Here is a 23,054-nt window from a genome sequence, read left to right as displayed (position 1 = left end):
GGGTCAGACCCCAACACACGGCGGGCAGAAAGCTTGGCTTCCTCCATCACCAGGGGCAACCCAAGCCTTCTGCTTGCTCCAGCTCTGTGGTCACGATCGGCAAGCAGGTATTCACGATCGGCTGAAATCAGGTATCTGGGGTTTATTTAGCTTGTATAATTGAAACTTTGTTGCCTTGAGTGGAGCTCATAGCTGGCCGTGGCAGGTGGGAAGCTTGGCTTCCTCCATCACTGAAGCAACCAAGCCTCCTGCTCGCTCCAGCTCCATGGTTGCCTGCCGCCATCTTGGTTGGGTTAATTTACATATAGTCGCTCTGATTGGCTGCTGGGCGTGGCTTAAGGTATAGCAAAGGTACGGTCAATTTGCATGTTTGTCTTTTATTAGTGTAGATATTGTGAAATGATGACCACAATAAGTCCAGTCAACATCCATGACCACATATAGTTGCAAATGTGTTTTCTTGTGATGAGAATTTTTAAGATCTACTCTCTTTAACAAGTTGTAAATATAATATGCAGTATTGTTAACCATAGTCACCACACTGTACATAATGACATCCCAGGACTTATTTATTTTGTAACTAGAAGTTTGTACCTTTGATCCCCTTCACCCATGTTGTTCGCCTCCACCTCTAGCAACCAGAAATCTGCTCTTTATAACTGTAAGTTTTTTTGTTTGGTTTTCAGATTCCACATATGAATTCTATAGTATTTGTCTTTTTCTGCCTCACTTATTTCACTTAACATAATGCCCTCAAATGGGTCTGTCTAAGAAGCATATTTAACTTTGTCACCTTATCCTTTAAAACTGTTGAATTAGACATTTTTTAAAAAATATATTTTATTGATTTTTTACAGAGAGGAATGGAGAGGGATAGAGAGTTAGAAACATCAATGAGAGAGAAACACCGATCAGCTGCCTCCTGCACACCCCTCACTGGGGATGTGCCCACAACCAAGGTACATGCCCTTGACCGGAATTGAACCTGGGACACTTCAGTCCGCAGACCGACACTCTATCCACTGAGCCAAAGCGGTTAGGGCGAATTAGCCATTTTTGCCATCAGGGTGAAGTTCTTGCACAGAGATGATAAAGCCTTCCAAAATCCTACAATCTAGCAAAGAGAGATAAAATCTGATTTCATATTGGATCTTAATGAACAAGAATAAACTATAACTAAATCAGCTCATAGAAGTTTATTATTTGATAAATTGGGAAAAAATTTATTATTCTCACAAGATCAGAGGTCTACATCTAGGTAAAGCATTTCACTGTTGGACAACTTCAGTAGATTGCTCCTGCATGTGCTAGGAATCCATGCCTGCATTATTTAAATCTTGAAAATCTCCCTGGCTGCTTTTACTGCTTTTGCATCTATGGGAGGCTTCCTCTGACTGCCAGGCTGCAGAAACTTCTTCACAGGAGGGAGGTTGCTGATCCTGGTTTTCAGGGCCTGCAATGCACAAAGCACAGCCTCAGATGGAGACACAACACCCACCGCTCATTACACAGGCCAAGGAATCTGAGACCCTCCTAGACAGGACCAACGGAGTCCCCTCTATCAGCACCAGTAGGGAGCTGGGAAAGGGATACCCAGCAAGAAAGGAAGATAAGGGGAAGGAAACACAGCTCAATAGCACTTTCCCCAGAGACAAGATTCAGTTCACAGTCTTCTTCCCACATGGAAATCCTGTGGATTCTCACTCTTGTGCAGACAAGGAAGACTAATGAGTCTGTCAGAGCAACACAGGTAAAGGCTCCAAACTGGAGAAATGAATATATGGGACAACTGGGCTGGAGCTGAAGATAGAAAATATAGAAGGCCAACCATGTGGACAGTCAAAAGCAATCTTCCCTGTGAGAGAGAGACAGACAGACAGAAAGAGAGAAGGGGCTGTGGGGAGAGAAACACAGTGTCTGAGAGAAGGAGCAGGAGCTGAGGGAAGGCAATCAGAGGAAGGAGATCTGCTCACACAGACTCAGGTAAGAGAGACGAGGACACACGGGGGAGGAAGGGAATCCCAGAGAAAATGAGGACAGAAACTGCATGGAACGGGGCTGAGCACAGAGACGCTGAGCCCTGGGTCCCTCTCATTGTGAAAGATGAACTATTCTCCTTGGGGCAGCATCCACCCCCAATTTCCTTGGCAAAACAATATTCTTTTCCTTTCTCAGACCAGGGCCTACAAGAAAATTTTGTAGACCTGGGGGCAGCGGGGCGTGGACAATGATGCAATCATAACATGGCCAGTCCAAGAGCCCAGATATTAGATTCCAAGATGGGCGATGTGGGTTCCTTCCCCAGGGCTGTGAAAGGGGTCACCTTCAACAGCGGGAAGTTGGCCAGAAGGCTGGGGTCAATCTCTTCAACTTGGTAGATAAGTTCAACCAGGTGAATGTCAGCCTTGCTCAGCCTGTTGCCAACCAGGTAGTGTTGTCCATGGCTCTTCAACACCTGGTGAATTGGAAAGAGCAGATTATGAACACAGGTGCACTCAGGCTGGGTCCCCCTGCTCCTGCCCAGGTCTCTCCAGCTTCCCATCTCTGCTGTCTCACTGGACCGGTGCAGAGCATCAGACCACATTCATCTCCCCTGACTCAATGAGAAAGAGAGAAGAAGGTCTTTGCAGTTCTTTCCTCACCCCTCAGCTGAAGCCCAGGCAACCATTGCATTTTCCCATTCCCACATCACTGGGCTCCCTCTGTGCATGCTGGTCTGACCAGGTCTTGCACTAACTGCACTGTGTTTCTATGTGCTACACGCTCAGAAGCCTCAGCAGCTTTGAGATTTCACGACTTGCTTCTCCAGGCTGTTCTCTCTCTCCTTCGGGCAAAGACTCCATCTTCATGACATCCTTCCTCAATCCCAAGAACACTATTTCAGAGTCTATACTTCTCCTCTTGTCTGCTCATCACATTTCCTGGTCTACCTATGTAGGATCTGAAATAATCCTGGACCAATTTGAACTCACCATTTCTCTTACAACATTGTCTCTTACTCCTAAGCCACCTGTGCCTCTCAATAACATTGGGAGAATTTGTTACAATTCACGTGTGAACTGCCTACTGGTGACTGCAGTTGTCTGTAACTTACTTTTAAATGCATCAAAAAATAATGTTTGATTACAGCAGGGAGGATGGGGAGATATATGATTAAGCAAACATAATTATAAAATGTTACCTTGGTTGCGGGCACATCCCCAGTAGAGGGTGTGCAGGAGGCAGCTGATCGATGTTTCTCTCTCATCGATGTTTCTAACTCTCTAGTCCTTTCCCTTCCTCTCTGTAAAAAATCAATAAAAATACATTTTTAAAAATAATGTTTGATTACAGCAGAGAGGGATGGGGAGATATATGATTAAGCAAACATAATTATAAAATGTTAATTTTTAATCTAGGTGCTGAGTACATATGAGTTTATTGTACATCTCTTTCAACTTTTCTGTTTCAGTTTTTTATAATTAAATATTGGAGAAATATGTAATGTTTATTAAAGTCATTACAGCAATGTGGAAATCATAGAGAAAAAATACATGTGGACCACTGACTAAAGATAACATTTTGGCAAATACGCTTTCAGACTAGATAGATAGATAGACATGAATGGATATGTAATTAATGACTACAATAAAATATCAAATGCTATATTGTTATATGCATTTTTCATTCATGTGATCATAGGGCTCTTTATTTTCATGGGATCATGGGACCCTTTATTCATGTGAGCATGGAACTCTTTATTTTCAAAGTATAGATACATCTAAATTGCAATATCTATTTAGGTTTTCATCATGTGAAAGGTGCCTAAACTCTTAGCACCACAAGGACCAGGAGAGTGTACTTGTATGTTCTGATTAATACCAAATTCTTTCCTCTTTGAATAGAACCTCACACACAAGCAACAGATTAATATTTGTTGAATGAATGAATGATTTAATACTTAATAAAAATAAGTTCCTGAAGGAACAGCAGCCTCCTGATCACCACACCCTCTGTCTGAGAAACAGCAGCTGTGTGTGAAGCCTCCCCCCACCAGCCAGAGGAGCCACCACAGCGGTGAACAGCACCCACCACAGGAGCTGCTGCCAGCTAAGAAGCAGCTGCTACCACAACCGCCCAAGGAGTAACTGCAGCCCGAGGAGCCACTGCCACCCAGGGAGCAGCCACTGAATGACTCAACATCTAGATCTGTCCGTGAGATCAAACATGGGTAGACAAAGAAACCCCCAGTACAATTCATTCACCGGATGGATGAGAAAATCAACAACCTATGCAAGAATCAGGAAGAAATGAAAAGTGATATAGCTACAATCAAAAACACCATGGAAAGTTTCAACAGCAGGCTGAAAGAAGCAGAGGACCGAATTAGTGAGTTAGAAGATAAGGCAGAGAAACAAGCTCAATCTGAACAGCAACTGGAGAAAAAAATTAAAAAACAGGAGGAGAGCCTAAGGGAGCTTCGGGACAACATGAAACGAAGTAACATACGCATAATAGGGCTGCAAGAAGGACAAGAAGAGCAGCAAGGATTAGAAAATCTATTTGAAGAAATAATGACAGAAAACTTCCCAGATATGGGGAAGAAAAAAGTTACACAAGTACAGAGAGTCCCAGGCAAGATGAACCCCAAAAGACCCACACCAAGACACGTCATAATAACGATGGCAAATGTACAAGACAAAGAGAGAATCTTAAAGGCTGCAAGAGAGAAACAGAGAGTTACCTACAAAGGATCCCCCATCAGATTATCAAACGATTTCTCAACAGAAACACATCAGGCCAGGAAAGAATGGACAGAAATTTACAAAGTGATGCAAAGCAAAGGACTGAATCCAAGAATACTCTATCCAGCAAGGCTATCATTCAAAATTGAAGGGGAAATAAGAAGCTTCACAGACAAAAAAAGGCTAAGGGAGTTCATCACCACCAAGCCAGCAATGCAAGAAATGCTAAAGGGACTGGTGTAAAAAGAAGAAATAAAAAGCCCAGAAAGAAAACAGCCACACAAAAAAAGAAATGGCTACAAACAAGTACCTTTCAATAATAACTTTAAACGTAAATGGACTAAATGGTCCAATCAAAAGACATCGAGTGGCTGAATGGATAAAAAAACATGACCCATACATTTGCTGTCTACAAGAGACCCACCTCATTAAAAGGGACTCACACAGACTGAAAGTGAAGGGATGGAAAAATATCTTTCAGGCAAATGGAAATGAAAAAAAAGCTGGGGTAGCAATACTTATATCCGACAAAATAGACCTCAAAGTGAAGGCCATAACAAGAGATAAGGAAGGCCACTTCATAATACTAAAGGGATCAATACAACAAGAGGATATAACCCTGATAAACATATATGCACCCAATGCAGGAGCACCCACATACATAAGAAAACTCCTGGAAGATATCAGGGGAGAGATCGACAACAATACAATCATAGTAGGGGACTTTAATACACCACTGACATCACTGGATAAATCCGCTAGACAAAAACTCAGCAAAGAAACAGCAATCCTAAATGACTCACTAGATCAGATGGACTTAATTGACATCTTCAGAACACTTCACCCCAAAGCCACAAAATATACGTTCTTCTCAAGTGCTCATGGGACATATTCAAAAATAGACCACATATTGGGTCACAAACAAAGTCTCCCCAAATTCAAGAAGATTGAAATCATACCAAGCATCTTCTCAGACCACGATGGCATAATATTAGAAATAAACTACAATGAAAAAAAACCAAAATACTCACAAAAAAAATAAGTTCCTCAGTATTAATCTTTTTACTTCTATGTAAGCCCCCTGTATCCCTTACACTATTTTTGTTGTTGTTGTTCATGATTTTATTTAGTATGATTCCAGGGTGTTTTAATCTGAAATACTCTCCTTTTACCTTCAAAGAGAAGCATTAACTGATGTATGTATTATGTATATTGATGGAACTTTATTCCTTTGTTTTGCATGACTTTCCTCAAAAGTTTGAGAGCCATGTTCACAAAATGTGTAGATTATTTATTCCTTAACATCTTTTTATCTATTTCTTCCTCTTCATCCCACTGCCTTTCTCTCTGTTTAGATACATGTCATCCATCCCAGAAACACTACCATATCCTCCTGGTGGGCAGTTGGGGTCATGTTGCCTGTTGTCAGCATATTTTCCATTGAGTTGCTTTCCTCGCACTCCTCTTGGATGAAAAGCCCCTGCATGGTGCTCTGCAGGATCTACTCTAATTGCTAGTGTGGCTCTAACTGTGGCCATGAAATGCCATCAAAGAGAGAATTTTAAATCGGGTCCTAGTAAACTGAACTTTTGCTGACAGATTATAACTTGGGTATAACAGGTACATGTCCTACCCACAGCTGATTTTGATAACATCCCTGGAGAGCCAGGGTGCTCCATCACTAGTCAGGAGGGCCCATTGGAAGTGAAGGTCAAATCCCCAGGACTGCCCAGGCACCAGTTATCTTTGTCCTCTAGTCTCAGTTCCCCAAACACTGACCATCCCACTTACCTTTTCAAAGGCTGGGAAATAACGATTTGTTGTTCTCTCTCTGATCTGGGTCATCTTGGCATCTTGTTCATCAGGTGGGCATAGTGGTAAACGCAGGATCATTTCATACAAATCTGCAATACCTTCTGAATACATATCAATCCTGAAAGACAAAAATGACCCAATTGTCAACTGTCACCTGCCTTACATGTTATAGTTTAAAAATCTAAGAGAATGGGTTATTGGGAGGTAGCAAAGTAATTCACCTCCATTGGGTGCATTTTTAAAAAATATATTTCTTTATTGATTTCAGAGAGGAAGGGAGAGGGAGAGAGAGAGAGAGAGAGAGAGAGAGAGAGAGAAACATCAATGATGAGAGAGAATCATTGATCGCTGCTTCCTATATGCCTGCTACTGGGGATCGAGCCCACAACCCGGGCATGTGCCTTTGGCCCAAATCGAACCCGGAACCCTTCTGTCTGCAGGCTGACCCTCTGTCCACTGAATAAAAACAGCTAGGGCTGGGTGCATTTTTATATACCAGTCATTCAGCTATGATTTTCACTTGGTTTTAACATTTCATATCAAGGTGGTTATCTTCGTCTAAAATTTTTGTTGTACTCATTACCAAATATACTGACAGAGAACATCAGTGCAGTGTCCAGAGTCACAGGCATAGAGAAATTGGTGGAATCATTGCAGGTACCCACTGAGATGCTACCTAGGGTTTGCCATCTATGCTGTGGTTGGTTCTGGGCACAAACTCCATGTGATCCATAAGGCTAAAGGCCTGCCACCTGAGGAATCTGCAGAGTCCCTGGCACAGACACCTCAGTCATGTCCCTCTCGCTCTCTCATCCTGTTACACCACCCAGGCCCATTTATATGCCCAATATTAGCAGTTTTTCCAATGAGTCCCCATAGAACACAGTTCCCAACCTTCTCCTTGTGCTGTTTCTAAACTTTGGCCATGTTTGCACTGCTCAAGACTCTACCTGAAACATCCCCTGAATGGGTGCGATCCTTTATATAGTTCCAACCAGTGCATTTTATAGAGGAGTTTCTTTTCTTTTGTTCTAAACTGGGTTTTCTACAATACTTATAAATATACCAGCTTTATTGAAATACTATATTTACACACCATAAATATCACCCTTTATGTAAGGTGTACTATTCAGTAGTTTTTAGTACATTCTGAAATCATCATCACATTCTCTCATGCCAGAACATTTCCTATCATGCCCAAAAGAAATTCTGTGCCCTTGACTGTCACTTCCTATTTCCCCAAAACTCCATCCCCAGGAGATCACACACTACTTTCTGTTTATATGGATTTGAATGTCTGGACATTTTATATGAATGGAATCATTTTATATATGGCCTTTTGTGTGTGGTTTCTTTCATTTTGTATACTATTTTTAAAGTTCATTCATGTTGTCACCTACATCAGAATTTTGTCCTCTCTATGGCTAAATTACATTCCGTTGTGTAATATTCTGCTCTTTGTTCATTCATTCACCAGTTGATGGACATACCTATTGTTTCCACTCTTTAAATATTGTGAGAAATGCTGCTATGAACATTTGTGTGCATGTTGGGGAAGGTCATCAAGAAGATGTGAGTGTCATTTGACCCACAAGTTGGACCTGGGCAATTGGAGGCTCCCCACTCCCTCCCCTGTGCTTGGAATGTGCTCTCCACATGCCTTCCCCAGGACACAGCCTTGAGTTAGGAATGTGGTGATAAGACCATCTGGACTTGGTATGTGAGCCAGTTGAGGCCTCTATATAACCTTTTAAGATCCTGGAAGGTGGACTCAGAAAACTACTCGTTTTGTGGTCACGAACAAATTTCCTTGTTTATTAAACCTGCCACCTACCAATAAGGACTAGAGGGCCTTTTTCTTCAGTCTCTCCCTGCCCTTCACAGATAGGAGCCAGTTTCAGATTTCACCTGAGGGCTCCCAAGGAGGTCTATGAAGCCACAGTACAAGGTTTAGTGTGGATGTAGTGTTTATTATCTTGGGCACATACCTAGAGGTGGAGGTGCTGACATAGGATAAGTCTATGAACATAAGTCTATGTTCAACGTTTCGAGTAAGTGGTACCAGTTCCTTACAAGTTTTAGTTTCAATCATGTGGTTCCCTCTCAAAAAGAAAGAACACACCCCCACCCCTCCCAGATGTAGCTGCATTGAATAAATGTGGCTGCTTCAGTACAAAAAATATGCTCCAAGTAACCCTGGCCTCTTGAAAACCTGCCTCTGCTAACCATTGTCAAGTGGCCAGTCCACACAATGGGCTGGTGAGTTAGGTTCCTTGTGGGGCGCGGCTACAGTGTTTTGGGCAGGTTCAAGCCTTGGACTGAGAAGAGGGCACAGTCCTCTCATTGCCACGTGCAAGTCCCAGCTGGAGGGCAGAGCCTTCCCAGCACAATTATAGCCAACAGCTATAGTTGTAAGCTTGAACTATAGTTTGAACACGTGGCCCCACGTGCCTGAGTGATGTAGGCTTGATAGAGTTCAGGTGCATGTAGTTGAGTAGGATTGAAACCCAGGAGAATGTTGTAAACATCTTGATCACGCCCTTACTTTGCCTCGTGGCATCTGCTATAAAATAAAGGCACGGCTTGTGGGCGTTGGCGCTGTCTATCAGAGTAGCAGCGTCCCACTGAGATCCAGCATTCATTCTCTTGTCTGCTTTTTTCTAAGCCTTTCATTGCCCCCACTCAGGGTCACTGAACCAGGCTGAGCTGGCATGAGTATGCCATGGCCATGCCGGCTCCCCACAGCTCCTGGTAACTATGCCTGTAATTTCTGGAACTTGAGAATGAGCCCCTTTGTGTCCTTCCCCAGTCTTTTCTTTAAAGGCCTGAGCACCTGGAGTCCTGACTCCACCATCCTCCTGGCTTCATGGTTCACCAGTGTTTGGAAAAGCCTGTCACTCCCTGTGCTACCTCTGTGGACTGAGTCTTCCTTTCTAATCCCACTGCTTGATTCCACTTCAAGTGGAATCCCTCCTCCTCATGCTCCCTGCTGGCCTGGACCTCGGTCTATACCTCAAAGGCTCATGCTGCTGTTGGTCATGATCCCCCGACACAATCCTGATCATTCAAGGAAGAATCTAAATTGTTATTAATTGTTTATTTAAAAACAGAAGAAATACCTACAGGGCTCTCTCCTTTATGTCTGTCCCATACAGGTTGTGTTTGGCGGCAATATAGTTGAGAATGGCTCTGGTCTGTGCCAGCTTCATCCCGTCGATTTCCACCATGGGCACTTGCTGGAACATTAAAACCCCATCTTTTGAAAGACGAAAGAAAAAGTAGAGTGAAATGTCTAATGGATCACAGTCTTTAAGATGAAAACAAGTTTGTTGAAATTATCAGGTAATACTTTAACAAAATGGAATTTTGTTCTTAGTTTTTTACAGTCCTTTTTCTTATTAGTCTGCTCTTTATTTTTTAACTCATTATTTTATTTACCTTTTTATTTCCATCAGATACATGGTAGCTGCCTGTATTTTTTGCGATTGATTTATCTTTGTGGATATTTTTAAAAGAAGCTGGAGAGAGGCTGCAGCAGGCTGCCAGCCTGATGGCATTTCAAATGGGAAGTTCCCACAGTAACTCTTGTGGTGTTCATGGCATTTAAGGCAGGTTTTGAGAGAGATTGTTACGTAGGGATCTCTTTCCCTGATTTCAACATCTGCAATATCGCTAAGACATTACCTTGCAACAAACCATAGAGATCATTCAAAGCTACTGCTGGGCCTATTTCTACTCTCTTCACCCTGATGCATGTGTTTGAGTGCCGGTGGATAGGTGGGGTCCTGAGCGGACACAGCTCCTCACAGCGGGTGTAGAAAGGAGGAGAAGCAAGGAGCGGGTATCCCAGGTCACAAGGGATGATTCCCTGGTGAATATTCTGAGTTCTAGCCCTTCCTAGCCCTGAGTGAGTGATGAGACCTGCTCAAGGAGCCCCACCCTTACACTTGAACTAATTTTCTTCTCTTTCACCCACCCTCCAGCTCCCACCATACACACTCATAGGCATTGCCTGGTGTTCAAACCTCACTATTGCATTTATTCCCTCATCAGAGGAATTTAGATACATTGTCTTACCATTTCTTAATTTTTCCAAGTCTTCTGGACTTTCCAAAAATTGCTCTTCAAACTAGAATCAGAAAGAGTAAAGGAGTTCTTGTGATTCATTCCTTAGCATTACAGAACTTTTAACCTTAAATGACCTCCGTCTGGTACATCATATGGAGGAGGTAAGATTCCTGAGTTTGGCATGGTACACAGAGGAGTACAATTATGCCATTTGGAAATTCAGATTAGAGCCATCAAGAACAGAACATGAAGCAAAATAAGCCAGTCAGAGAAAGATAAGTATCACATGATCGTGTCGAATCTAATGAACAAAATAAATTGATGAACAAAACAGATCCAGAGACACTGAAACATGCAATGTATTTCAGAGGAAAGTGGCGGGTGTGGGGGGCTGGAAGAGATTGACCAAAGAATTTATATATGCTTAGCCCATGGACAAACAATAATGCAGGGAAGGCCTTTAGGGTGTGGGTGGGAACAGGGTGGAGCAGGTTATGGGTGGAGGGTGGAGGGGGGTAGGAGAAAACATCTGTAATACTTTCAACAATAAAGATATTTTAAAAAGAGGACAGAGCATGGCTTTCAGCACTTAACTGCTCACACTTGGAGGTTCCATTCACCTCCACCTGCTTTTACCTCTGTCAATGGTCAGGTCATGATTTGGGAGGAGAGTGTTATCAGAGAAAAGGGACTGGGAAGTTCTTGTAGTTATGGAGTTTTGATATCTCAGGAAAGCCTTTCTCTCCATATGAGACAGGCCAGGAAATTAGGTGTCTCCCAGCGTGGGATATCCATGGGCCCATAACCATCTAAGATGCTGTCACCAAGGTGACAATTACCTCATTTCATTTCATTTTATAGTTTAAAAGGGGTATTTTATGATAAAAGTTTTGGTCTTTAGCTTGATCAGTGGAACAGTCTATTGTGGATCTACATAATTCCATAGGGGAAGACCTGATAGGTAGTGAGTTATGTGTGCAGGAATTTATAAAGCTTCCAGTGCAAGACAAACATAAAGGATGGAGGATGGTCATCAAGGGAGGGTGGCCAAGGTAGGATGGCATTGGCTGGTGTGATGTTGCTTGTGAGGCTAACGGAGATGAAAATGATTGTAAAGATCTACCTTTGGGAGCACAGAACCCAGGAATGCTGACCAAGATCCTTACCCCACACCCTCTTCAGTAAAGCTGGGATGGAGTAGAGGAAGCCTGAGATGTTTTCAACATCACCTCCTAGTCGCCCTCCTGTGCTGAACTCATCCTGCCCACAGGCTCTGAACACATCCCTGAACCCCAGAGCTGAAGTCGGGGTGGGTTTATGGAGAGAAAAAAAAAAGCTGCATGGCACTATTTGTAGTTTTTGTGTACTTCCTCACTCATGAAATTAAGAAAGAGCCAGGCTCAAGTCCCCATGTCTTCATGAACCAATGAAGAAAGTATAATCCTGGCTCAGGTAAACATGTTGTTGTGAGGCTGAAGGGAGCACATTAAAGCTCCGGTCTCACCTCACCTGAAACCCTCCTTTACTGTTCTGACTTATGGGACAAAATTTCCTGAGTTCATCCATGCCTCCCTCTCCTGAAAACCCTCAGAGTTGCTGAGTCACTCTGATGTGGACTGAGAGAAAAGTGTTTTTCTCATTGACACCTCTAGAGGGCAGAGCTCAACAGATGCCACAGAAACCTACCAATTTTCCATGCAGAACCTGGCATTTTGACACTGTAAATCAAGCATGTCAAACTCAAAGGCTAACTCGGGTAACAAATAAACAAGGTTTAAGTTTATGTAGGCTGCAAAAACAACCCAAAAGCTTCCATTTTCATAGAAACGTAGGTTTATTTCCATAGAGACATGCTGAATACAAAGGGCTGAAATAAAAGACTCATCATTAACATAAAATAATAGAACATTTTAAGAAAAATTAATATTTTTTCTTGAACATTAACTTACCAGACACTGAATAACTGCACAAATTAATAAGCGTAACGCAAATAAACTTATTTTTCTTGTTTTCCGAAAGCGAGATATTTCCTGTTGCGCACACCAAACAAGTCAGTACAAGACTAACGATGTGGCAATCGGCTGCTAGAATATTTGCTGCTAGTATTAGTGGAGAGAAATGGTACCACTGCATGTAAGGCGGGTAAGGGAAATGAATGCAACATGATTATAGTAATCAGTCATTAGCGAACATTGTAGTTGGTTATTAATAATTATATATAACAGGATATTGTAAAAACTAAGTTATGAAATTTTTATTAAACGTTTCTTACATACCGTTATATTGACTGGGGTGCAAAAATATTTGTTGTGGGCCACATGTGGTCTGTGGCCTTCGAGTTTGACATTCTTGCTGTAAGTGCTTGGATGTCCTCCTAGATGCCCCCATGCCTCCTTTTAATCACCTATTCACTTGTCTGCGTCCTGACTGGACTGTAAGCTTCCTGAGGGCAGGGACCTTGTCTGTCTGGTTCATCCGTGTATCCCCAGAACCAAGCACAGAACCTGGCACTTCAAGGTGCTCAACACAATCATGGCTGAGTGCATGCCTGAAATCTTTAACAGGCAGCTTGTTATAATCTGCTCCTCTCCACTTTTGTGGTTATATCTTACTTTTAATTACATTACATTCTAATATTATTGTTTTTATCTTTTTATTATAAAAATGTCTACTATATACAAAATGAAAGTACAAATATACTCTTTGTATCCATCACCCAGCTACAATCATTATCACACAAGCCAGTCTTGTGTCATCTAGATGCCCACCCACTCTCCCTAGCTTGTGAGAATTTGAAACAACCCCATATACTGTATGGGGTTGTTAAGTTTAATACTTAACTCTTTAATTTATATTTCTAAAACATTAGATTTATTATTAAAATAACCACAATATCACACATAACTAAAAAATTAGCAATGATTTTTAATATCCTGCAATATTCAATCAATAGTTGTATATGTGTCATAAATATTTTACTGTTTATTAAAATCAAAATAAGGTCCATAAGTTATGTTTAGTGGCTGTTTCTTTTATTTCCTTTATAATTTTCTTTTAATTTTTCCTGTACTCTTACAATTGCAGGATTTTTAAAAATTTTACTGGTCAAATAGTCCAATTCTTTCCTAATATGCATAATATTTTTATTTAAGGCAAAACCATTCACAGGCCATGTAGTATGGAAGTCTCCTAGCTTATGTGAGAAAGTACTTCACCACAGTCAATTTTAGATTCAACTTAAGATGATAGAACCCACAACCCACCTCGACTCCAGCTGCAGCCAGGAGCCACCGGATGGGCTCCATTCGAAGTCGTCCATTCATGTAGTGAAGCTTGGGCTTCCCAGCCATGTCGCAGCCTCCTGGTTTCTCTAAACATGAGTGAATGCATGAATGAATGCGTGCATGAATGAATGAAACCATAGAAGCAAACTGTATTTCATGGTGTACATTTGAACAGAAGGGTGAAGTATCTGCTTTCTTAATGGTGGAATTGGTGGGGTCCCATGAGGTCTTCCTTTGCCCATATTCTCACCCAATAGTGGCCATTGGTGTCAAATTGCACCAAGTAAGTCTCAGGTAGCCATTTGTCCTCACTCTGAGGATATAAACAGAGCAGCCTGGATCCCACACAGGAGAAGCAAGCCCGTGAGGGGCCTTGAAACCAGAGACTTAATGACAGGGAGGAGGACAAGGGAGCAGAGTTAGTCCTCTGCTCTGTGGCTGTCCTGCTGCTCTTGTTCAAATGCATGAAGTGGGGCTTAGTCCTGGCCTGATAGTCACCAAAACCTTCTAAGTTCTCTCCACTCAGGAAAAGGTTCATTCCTCTTTCCTATTGCAATTCCGTATTTTTCCACTGCTGGATGAATTTTATTTTTCATTTAGAAAATGGATGTTAGTGCATTACCTCTATAGTACATGGAAAGGAACTAACATGTTTAGTGTATATCACATAATGGACACTTTATAATTTTTATCCTTACTTAATCTTGGTAAAAATGACTTGAGGTAGATCTTGTTGTTATTCTAAGTTTATAGTTGGGGGTTCTGATGGCTATAGAGGTTAAGTAACTGGCATAAAATAAGTGGTAAACCTATCATTTGAACACACTTAAGAAGTATTTACCTAATTATATTGGACACCAAAGTCTTGGAGATTCTCTAAAAGAGTATTTTGTAAACTATGGATTGTGATCCCTCAGTGTGCTGTGAAATCAGAACAGTGGGTTCTGACTAGCATTTTCCATTTGAAATATAATAGGAAACATCAGTGTGCCATACGTAGTAAGTCTAACTACATAATTACTAAATAAAATTTTAAGTTTAGTTACATTTACACTGTGTGTGAGTGTGCATAAGTGATTGTATGCTCTGGTTTGTTGTAAAATGTAAGAAATTCATTAGTCTGGGGTCAGCGAAAGAAGTCTGACAGCTGTTATTGCCCTTTTTAAAGGTTTCTCTGCACCACTGACATTTGAGGCTGGATAATTCTTTGCTGTGAGGGGCAGTCCTGTGCATTGGAGGATATTTACTATAGCAGCATCTCTGACCTCTACCCTCCAGATGCCAGTAGCATAGTGCCCTGTCCCTCTCTCCCGTCATGACAACCCAAAATAAAGCCAGGGGCAAAATCACCTCTGGCTGAGCACCACTGCTCTGTTCCAAGCTGGGACAGCAGCACAGAGATGGGAGAGGAGCCAAAGAGAGCTCCTCACATAATGACTGGGAAATGCCAGCAAAGGTCTTGGGCAGGTTTTATCGGGGATATGAGTACAAAGGCACAGGAGTCATTAAAAAGCAAAGATTTGCTCTTCCCAAAAGTGGCCAGAGGTGACCTCTGAAAATGGTTCACTATTCACTGGACAGAAAACCTCATGCAAATCAAGAGGGTCAAATATTTGTGTGCATTGCCCAGGCCATATTCAAAAAGCCACCAAGTATCTGAAGGTGTGTGTGCCATTCCGTTGTCACAGTGGTGGAGCTGGTAGGTGTGCCCAGGCAAGGATTCAGTTGCCTAGACTTAGGGGGGGACAATTTCTGTCCCATTCTTAGTCACTAGACAACTACTCAGAAAATGTTTTTAAGCATTTTTGCAAGATTTTGTAGTTAATTTTTTAGCAAAACATATGTCTTCACGCAATAGTTATATTTTTTAAAAGGTACATGAAATTTGAATTTTTATATGTCAAAAGGTAACCGTAAGTTAACATTGCAATTAAGCAATAAATGCTATGTTTTATTCTGCCTTTTCTCAAGGCTGCAGCCAACCCTCTGTTTTCTTAAAGTGTGCAAATCAGCGGTTCTCAACCTGTGGGTCGCGAACAATGAAAATGCATCCGGCATATCAGATATTTACATTACGATTCATAACAGTAGCAAAATTACAGTTGTGAAGTAGCAATGAAAATAATTTTATGGTTGGGGGTCATTACAACATGAGGAACTGTATTAATGGGTCACGGCATTAGGAAGGTTGAGAACCACTGGAAGCCCTGGGTTTTCATTCCCTATTTAGCCTTTCTTACAGCTTAGAGAACTACAGCTTGGGGCCACAGTTGTCTTCAGTAAATCTACAAATTCATGTTTGAAGAGAGAGAACTCTGAGAATAGGGGAGGAAGCCCACTCCCTTTCTCATGCTCCCCCTTCTTAGGAGAAGCAGCACTTCTCATTCCCCTCCCCCTGATCTAATTGTTGTACAGTCCCTGTCCATCCTTATAAAAACCTCCGTCAGCACTCAGATCTCAAGATGGTTTTTTGAGGACTGGGAAAAGTCCCCCGTCTTCTCAAGATGCCAGCACTCGAATAAACCCCTTTCCTTTTTCACCAGCACCTGTCTCATAAGATTGGCTCTCATTGCAAAGACAGCCAAATCTGGGTTTGGTTACAAAAAGAGTTTAAATATTCCAAAGGATATTTATTTATTTGTTTGTTTGTTTGTTTCTTAGAACATTGTTTCTATGTGACATGTAATATACTTTCTCTTTTTACGATATTTCATTCAAACTTCCTCAACTAACACTCATGGAGCAGCTTCATGTATCAAGCAATAATGGCTCTTTGGGAACAAGAAACAAGTCTGATTTGTTCCTTCCCCTTAAGGGACTTAAGTCTGGTCAGAAAAATAAGCTTGTTGACAACTGGAATTATGAGGCTTTCCTGCATGAGAACTCTGCTTTGCTCTTCGTTTTGTTGACAATTCTTCCAGGGCACTGCTGACTCTCATTAGGTTGCACCCTACTGGGTGACTTCATGTGCCTTCTGAAAACTACTGCTCCATTGATGTATGTAGCTCTCCCCTCAAGACTTCCCCAATTATAGACCTAGAAAGGGTCTGAGAAGTAGGCTGGTCCTTCAAGCGTGTAAAGAATATGCTACACACCAAAGAGAGGGTATGATTTGCCAGCTAGCTGGTTAGTGATAAAGTCTAAATTAGATCCCAATTCTCCTGACATTCAGACTAGTTTCTTCCTATTATTCTACTAGTATATTACCGAATTTTCACAGCCTGCAGAAATCAGTTTCTTTGTTGCCCACTAAATTAGTGAGTTTCCCGAGAAGTTGTCGTAGTACACAGTGTATTGAGCACAGTTCATTGTTCAACAGGCCGTTTGCTCAAAGTTCAGTACACTCTCCATGTGACATGGCATGGGCAGATTTCTCAAAAGCCATTCCTTTTGTTTGTTTGTTTGTTTTGTTAGGATTTCCCTCATAAGCCTTGCCATTTACAATATAGAACTATGGAGTGATTAAAATTATAAGCTGGGATCATGGTAATGAAGTAACCAATCCTGATTATAAAACACAACATTGTGCTATTTAAATGGAACTATCAAAGCAGTAGAACTTTCCACATAATAGAAACACAATGTTTATGCCAAAAAGCTTTAGCAAGGTAGCCCAGAGGAATATTTAACTGGGAGAATAGAAGGAATTTGCAAATCCTCTGTCAGACTGGGAACCTGACAGCTCAAGAGAAGGCCATTATTTTCTTAAGTTTGTCTAAGACGTAAACCCAGAGGCACTTGAATCCTATTCTAAAGTCCCAATACATTTAGATTCACTAGCCAGTTTGAGTCTTTTCTTTATAAGAAACCCTTCCTACCCTTTGGTCCAAAAGCATCAAGAAGGAAGGGGAGGAGAAGGAGGATGAGAGGAAGACAGAGCGTTGGGGTGGGCGGTGAGGAGGAAGAGAAGAAGGAGCAGGAAGAGATAGAGGAGAAAGAAAGGTAAGTGTTTAATCACAAAGTAACTCATACAAACAACAAGATAATATAAGAATTCACCTATGGAGGAGTAAATTCAGATTCTGATTGGCAGGCATTGCTGCCAATTGGTTTCCCAACAGGAGGTGTCAGTTCAAGAGGCACATAACCATTGTCATATATTTTCTTCCCGTTGCTCAATGTGTGCCCTGCCAAATTTAAATTCAGTACCAGTGTGTGTTGTCTACTGTATGAACACACTAATGCATTATTCATAATGGCGAAGCGATTTTAGTGTAAGCTCACATGCTCTCCCTGGAACTACAATGGTTGTATTTTCACATTACCGGTAATAATAACACTCTTACTTTCCCCATATTATCAAATTCTCTGCCTTCATTTTCAAAATTCTTGATTATTATTTTCCTTTAAAGACCTGTCCTTGAAGATCTAATAAATAATGCTTGAATTGTCTCCTGAACACACAAAGAAGGCACAATAAGAACATAGAGTACCCACATAAAATAACACAGTCTAAAAAAATTTCCAAGTGAAACGGACACAAGAAAATTTATAGAGATGTGTAAGGTCAGTACTAACCTATTACGTTCACGCTGTCTCTCTGCTCAGCTCCTCAAGGTCACTGCCTAGTATCTGTGTTAGATGCTTAAATATTTTGACAACCCTCTCCCTCCTAAGGGGGTGGAGTCCAATAAGGAGCAGTCACTCCCACAGCCTCCAGCCTCCACAGAGTTCAATACTAGACCTGAAAGCAAAGGACAGTTCAACAATGTTTCATTTCAAGATTATCCATAAATGCACAAAGAAGGGATTTCAGGTTTATTTGGTTGCCCAATAGGTCCGTGGGAACCAGGCTTCTATTAACACTGCTGCTTATGTAGGATTTCATGAAATTTGCTGTAAAGATGGAAATATCTTATGGGAAAATGTGTCACAGGAGGGTAGTGTCAGAAAAGAGGATAAGAAAGAGAAAATAGGGAGATAGCAATATAAATTCATAACAAGGACTGAATGATGAATACTGTTGCAACCCAAATTCTCTAGGCCCAAAAAATCTGTCTGAGTTATCTAGCAGTGGGCAGGAGGAACTCAGCTGCCTTACCTGGGCCTTGTGTAGACCCTTTCCTTAGAGATTGCACTTCAGCATTTCCTCTAGCCTCAGGACCCTTGCATGTGCTGTTTCTTTTGATTGGAACGCTCTCTTGTCCCTACTCTCAGGCATCCTGTGCTTCCTCTGTCAAGTAGTTATGACCTTATCTGTTTAATATCTGTGTGTCTTTCCCCACCCCCTCACCCCCATTTACTGTGATCTGCCAAGGGCCCATGACTGACTATAGTGCCTGGCACCACATGGAAGAGACGTCATAAGTAAAAATAAATACATATGAATACGTATAATGTATCTTTTTCTAATGAAAAATTTCTAACAGATATGAATGCAGAAAGAAGAGTATAATGGGCCTTAATGTACCCATCACATTACCACAATAATTGTAAGCATTGTTTTGAAGCAAATCTCATTGTATTGCATCAATAAATAATTTAACATATATCTTTTAAACTTTGGTGAAATTATGTTACAGAAAAATTGCAAAAGTGGTGCAGAGTTCCCAAATACCCTTCCCCCAGTTTTGTCTAATATGAATATCATACATAACCATAGTAAAATGATCAATCCAGGAATCTGACATTGATACAATACTATTAACCAAACTCCAGATTTTACATGGGTTTCGTCAGTTTTTCGACCAGTGTCTTTTTTCCAGTCCAGGATTTCACACCGATTAGTTGCCATAGACTCCTCCAATCCGAGACAATTTCTCAGTCTTTCTCTATTTGTCGACCTTGGGGCTCTAGGAGAACACTGGCCTAATGTCCCTCAATATGGCTCTGCCTGATGTTTCCTCGTGGCTTGATTGAAGTTATATGTTTTTTTGCAAGAATACTACAGAAGTTATGCTGTTCCTATCTAGGGGCATCACTTCCGGACATAGCATCATAACCAAGACAAAATATGTCTTATTAACAATGAAGCTAACCTTGATCCTTTGACTCAAGTAGTGTCTGCCAGTCTTGTCAGCTATAATGTTCCTATTTGGAATTAGTAAATATTTTATAGGGAAGTACTTTGTGACTATGCAAATATTCTGTTTCTAAATGAGCTTTCAGCCACCAACTTTAACATTCATTAGGGATCTTGCCTACAGCAAATGTTACTATAGTGTTTGCTTAATGGCGATTTTCCTCATTCCTTCTACAGGGAGCAATTTAAATTCTCTTGTAAGAAAGAGCTATCTCTTCTCCCTTATTTATTTACTCAATTATTTACTTATAGCAGCATAGACTTATGGATATTTTATCATAAGGGTTATGATCTAATATTTTTAATAAACATTTTATTGTTCCAGCTTTGACCTTTGGGAGATACTTCAGGTTGGCTCCTATGTCCTTTAAAACAAGTTTCCTCCCTTTTTGGGTAATTCCACATATTTTCTGCCCCAAAGATGTTTCAGGATATCTTGTGTTTCCTCTACCCAAATGCTGTTTGGTCAAGCAGGGCTAGTGAATGTGCCCAGGAGGAAGGCAAGAGGCCCCTCCATGCCCAAGGCTGCAATTGGGCTGGAGCTCAGGGTGAGGAGGGAAGTGAGGAGGCACCCTTGCAGGCATGGGAGTCACTGAAGGAGGTAAAGAAGGTGGTGATCCTCAGACTTGCATCTTAGAAAAACTGTTACTGAACTAAAGGGGTTCATTTGCCTGTGTGCATCAAAGCCCAATCAAATGCAGCAGGTTTATTAACTGAGGAAATGGCGCCAAGCCCAGAGTCACAGGTGAGCAAATGCTCAAAGATGTGGCTCCGGATGGCTTCTAATAGACACATTATGAAGGGGAAGAAGTCATTAATCATGATGACTAAGGGAGTTAGGGTCGTGGTCATGGTCATGGTTCTAATGATTGGTCGATGCTAGGGTAGGGGGTAGTTATCATTGCATCTGGTCCTGATGTCAGCCATGGCATTGCTCTGTCTGGTTTCACAAGGGTGTGGTTGGTGGGCTGGTTCTGCTTTTCTGGGTCTCGAGCTGAAACACAACTGAGGCCTCGATGTCATGTCTAGTTTGGCTGACACTCTGTCTCTGTGGTCAGCAGAGAGGCTTTGTTCCTAAGATGGTTTGATTCCGACCAGAACCTCATTGTTTGGAGGACTTAATGATTAAGGGAATGGACGTGGGGGGAGAAAGAGGTAGGTGAGCCAGGGTGCTGGGTAAGCCAGTTTGAATCAAAGAGAAAGGAATGGAGTTTCTGCATGGTTACCACCACTCTGGTTGCAAGTAGAGAGCAGACCAGAGGGCAGTGAAGCTGCAGTTGGGGAGGTTACTGGGGTGGTGGAGGTGAGAAATCATGAGGCCTGATCTCGGGCAGTGGAAGAGAGAGATGGGCAGTGGAAGAGAGACAGGCATGGCAGTTGGGAGTTGCGTTGCTATGGCTCTATCTCATTCAGAGGGCGGGCAAGGAGAGGCAAGGCCCCTATGTGGACAGCTCCACTGCCAGCGCTGCCCTAGCTCTAGGGAGGAAATGAAGAGGAGGAGGAGGAGCCTGTGGAGCAGACTCTGAGTCTGGTTTCTGAGAAGCTGAGTTTGAGGGGACCGAGGAACAAGATGCTGGAGATGAGCTGTGGGCTGTCAGGGGCAAAACCCTGTGGCTTCTGAGCTGAAATAAGGTAACCTGGTCAGGAGGGAGGAGAGGCAGGGGCAGGGGCAGGGTTGTATGCCCAGCTAGAAATTGGTTTCTCCTGGGTCAACCCCGGAAGAGAGGAAGCTCTGAGATCTCCCGGAGGGAGAAGGAAAGATCCTGTAATACAGGTCAGTCTCGCTCATGACATGGGTTAAGTTCCTGTCAACTTGGAAGGCAACTCACATCCTCCTTCCCTGGGACATCATCCCCACCCCTTCCCCCCGAAGCAGACCAAGAGCAGGCAGCTCCCTCACTGGGGACCAGAAGAGTCCTGTGAAATCAGCAGCTGAACTCCAGGGGCAGGTGTCTGGGGCGGGTGGGTGGAGGGGGAGAGCTCTGCCCAGACCTTTCTCCTGGCACATGACCCGTGTACCTCTGCCTTCTGGACACATCCATCTGACTGCCCCTCAGGCAACTCAAACTAACCAAACCACAAACAGAAATCAGGTTTCCATTCTGAGATTGGTCCTGCTGGCCCACAACGTTGCCCAGGCTGGAAGCCTGCCATATCCCTGACCCGCTCTCTCCCCGCGAATCCCCATTTCCCCTTCACTCTCATTCCAACTCAGCTGCTTCTCTCCACATCAACCCATCTTTCAGTGCGAGCTGCCATCATCTCTCCTGCAATTTCCATAGAACCCTGCACACCAGACTCTGTGTCCAGACTAGTTCCCTGTGGTGCTGTATTCCATCTTCCAAGCGGCAGCCAAAGTGGTTTTTCTTTTCTCTTCTTGTTGAGATATAATCAACCTTCAGCATTATATTAGTTTCCAGAGACAACATAATGATTCAATATATGTATATATTATGAAATGGTGACCACAATAAGTCAAGTCAACATCCATGACCACACAGTTGCAAATGTGTTTTCTTGTGATGAGAATTTTTAAAATCTACTCTCTAACAATTTGCAAATATAATATGCATTATTGTTAACTATAGTCACCACACTGTACATAATGACATCCCAGACTTATTTATTTTGTAACTAGAAGTTTGTACCTTTGATCCCCTTCACCCATGTTGCTCACCTCCACCTCTAGCAACCAGCAATCTGCTCTTTGTAGCTGTATGGTATTTTTTTTGTTCTGTTTTTAGATTCCACATATGAATTTTATGGTGTTTGTCTTTTTCTGCCTCACTTATACTATAGAATAAAGAGCTAATATGTTAATGGTCATCACACCGTCATGCCATGATGCCCTCATGCCGTTAACTACCGATCACCAGGAGGCTGCGTGCACAGCAGGCATGTGCTGCGAGTCACGCACGGGTGGGCAGGCACTTGACGCTGCGTCCCCACGGGTGCTGGCCCAGACTCTGACAGGAGGGAGGAGGGAGCCAGATATCGGCACCCAGGACTTGGCAAATAGTGATATTAAAATATTTCTTCTAATTAATTCCCTTTCAAACTGCATGAATTTGTGCACCGGGCCACTAGTTTCACTTAACATAATGCCCTCAAATGGGTCTGTCTAAGAAGCACATTTAACTC

General features: G+C 42.2%; 1 protein-coding gene across 2 annotated transcripts; it reads right to left on the bottom strand.

The window, feature by feature from the left end:
- Positions 1-1,181: 1,181 nt before the first annotated feature.
- On the bottom strand, positions 1,182-22,699 carry LOC102262531 (glutathione S-transferase A2). Of its 2 annotated transcripts, none has more exons than XM_014549283.1 (7): positions 22,591-22,699; positions 13,871-13,977; positions 10,617-10,668; positions 9,663-9,795; positions 6,516-6,657; positions 2,324-2,455; positions 1,182-1,453 (listed from the first exon to the last, which is right to left on the bottom strand). In XM_014549283.1, the coding sequence occupies exons 1-7, from the start codon at positions 22,664-22,666 to the stop codon at positions 1,331-1,333; spliced, it is 765 nt and encodes a 254-aa protein (XP_014404769.1). In that variant the 5' UTR covers positions 22,667-22,699; the 3' UTR covers positions 1,182-1,330. The 2 variants fall into 2 exon arrangements, with proteins under 2 accessions (XP_014404769.1, XP_005878155.1); XM_005878093.2 differs by lacking the exon at positions 22,591-22,699 and adding an exon at positions 18,410-18,547.
- Positions 22,700-23,054: the final 355 nt, after the last annotated feature.

The sequence above is a fragment of the Myotis brandtii genome, unplaced genomic scaffold (genome assembly GCF_000412655.1).
Source record: "Myotis brandtii unplaced genomic scaffold, ASM41265v1 scaffold544, whole genome shotgun sequence".
In the NCBI taxonomy this organism is placed as follows: Eukaryota; Metazoa; Chordata; class Mammalia; order Chiroptera; family Vespertilionidae; genus Myotis; species Myotis brandtii.
The sequence above is the reverse complement of the archived record's forward strand: the minus strand, read 5'-3'. Positions and strand labels throughout refer to the sequence as shown.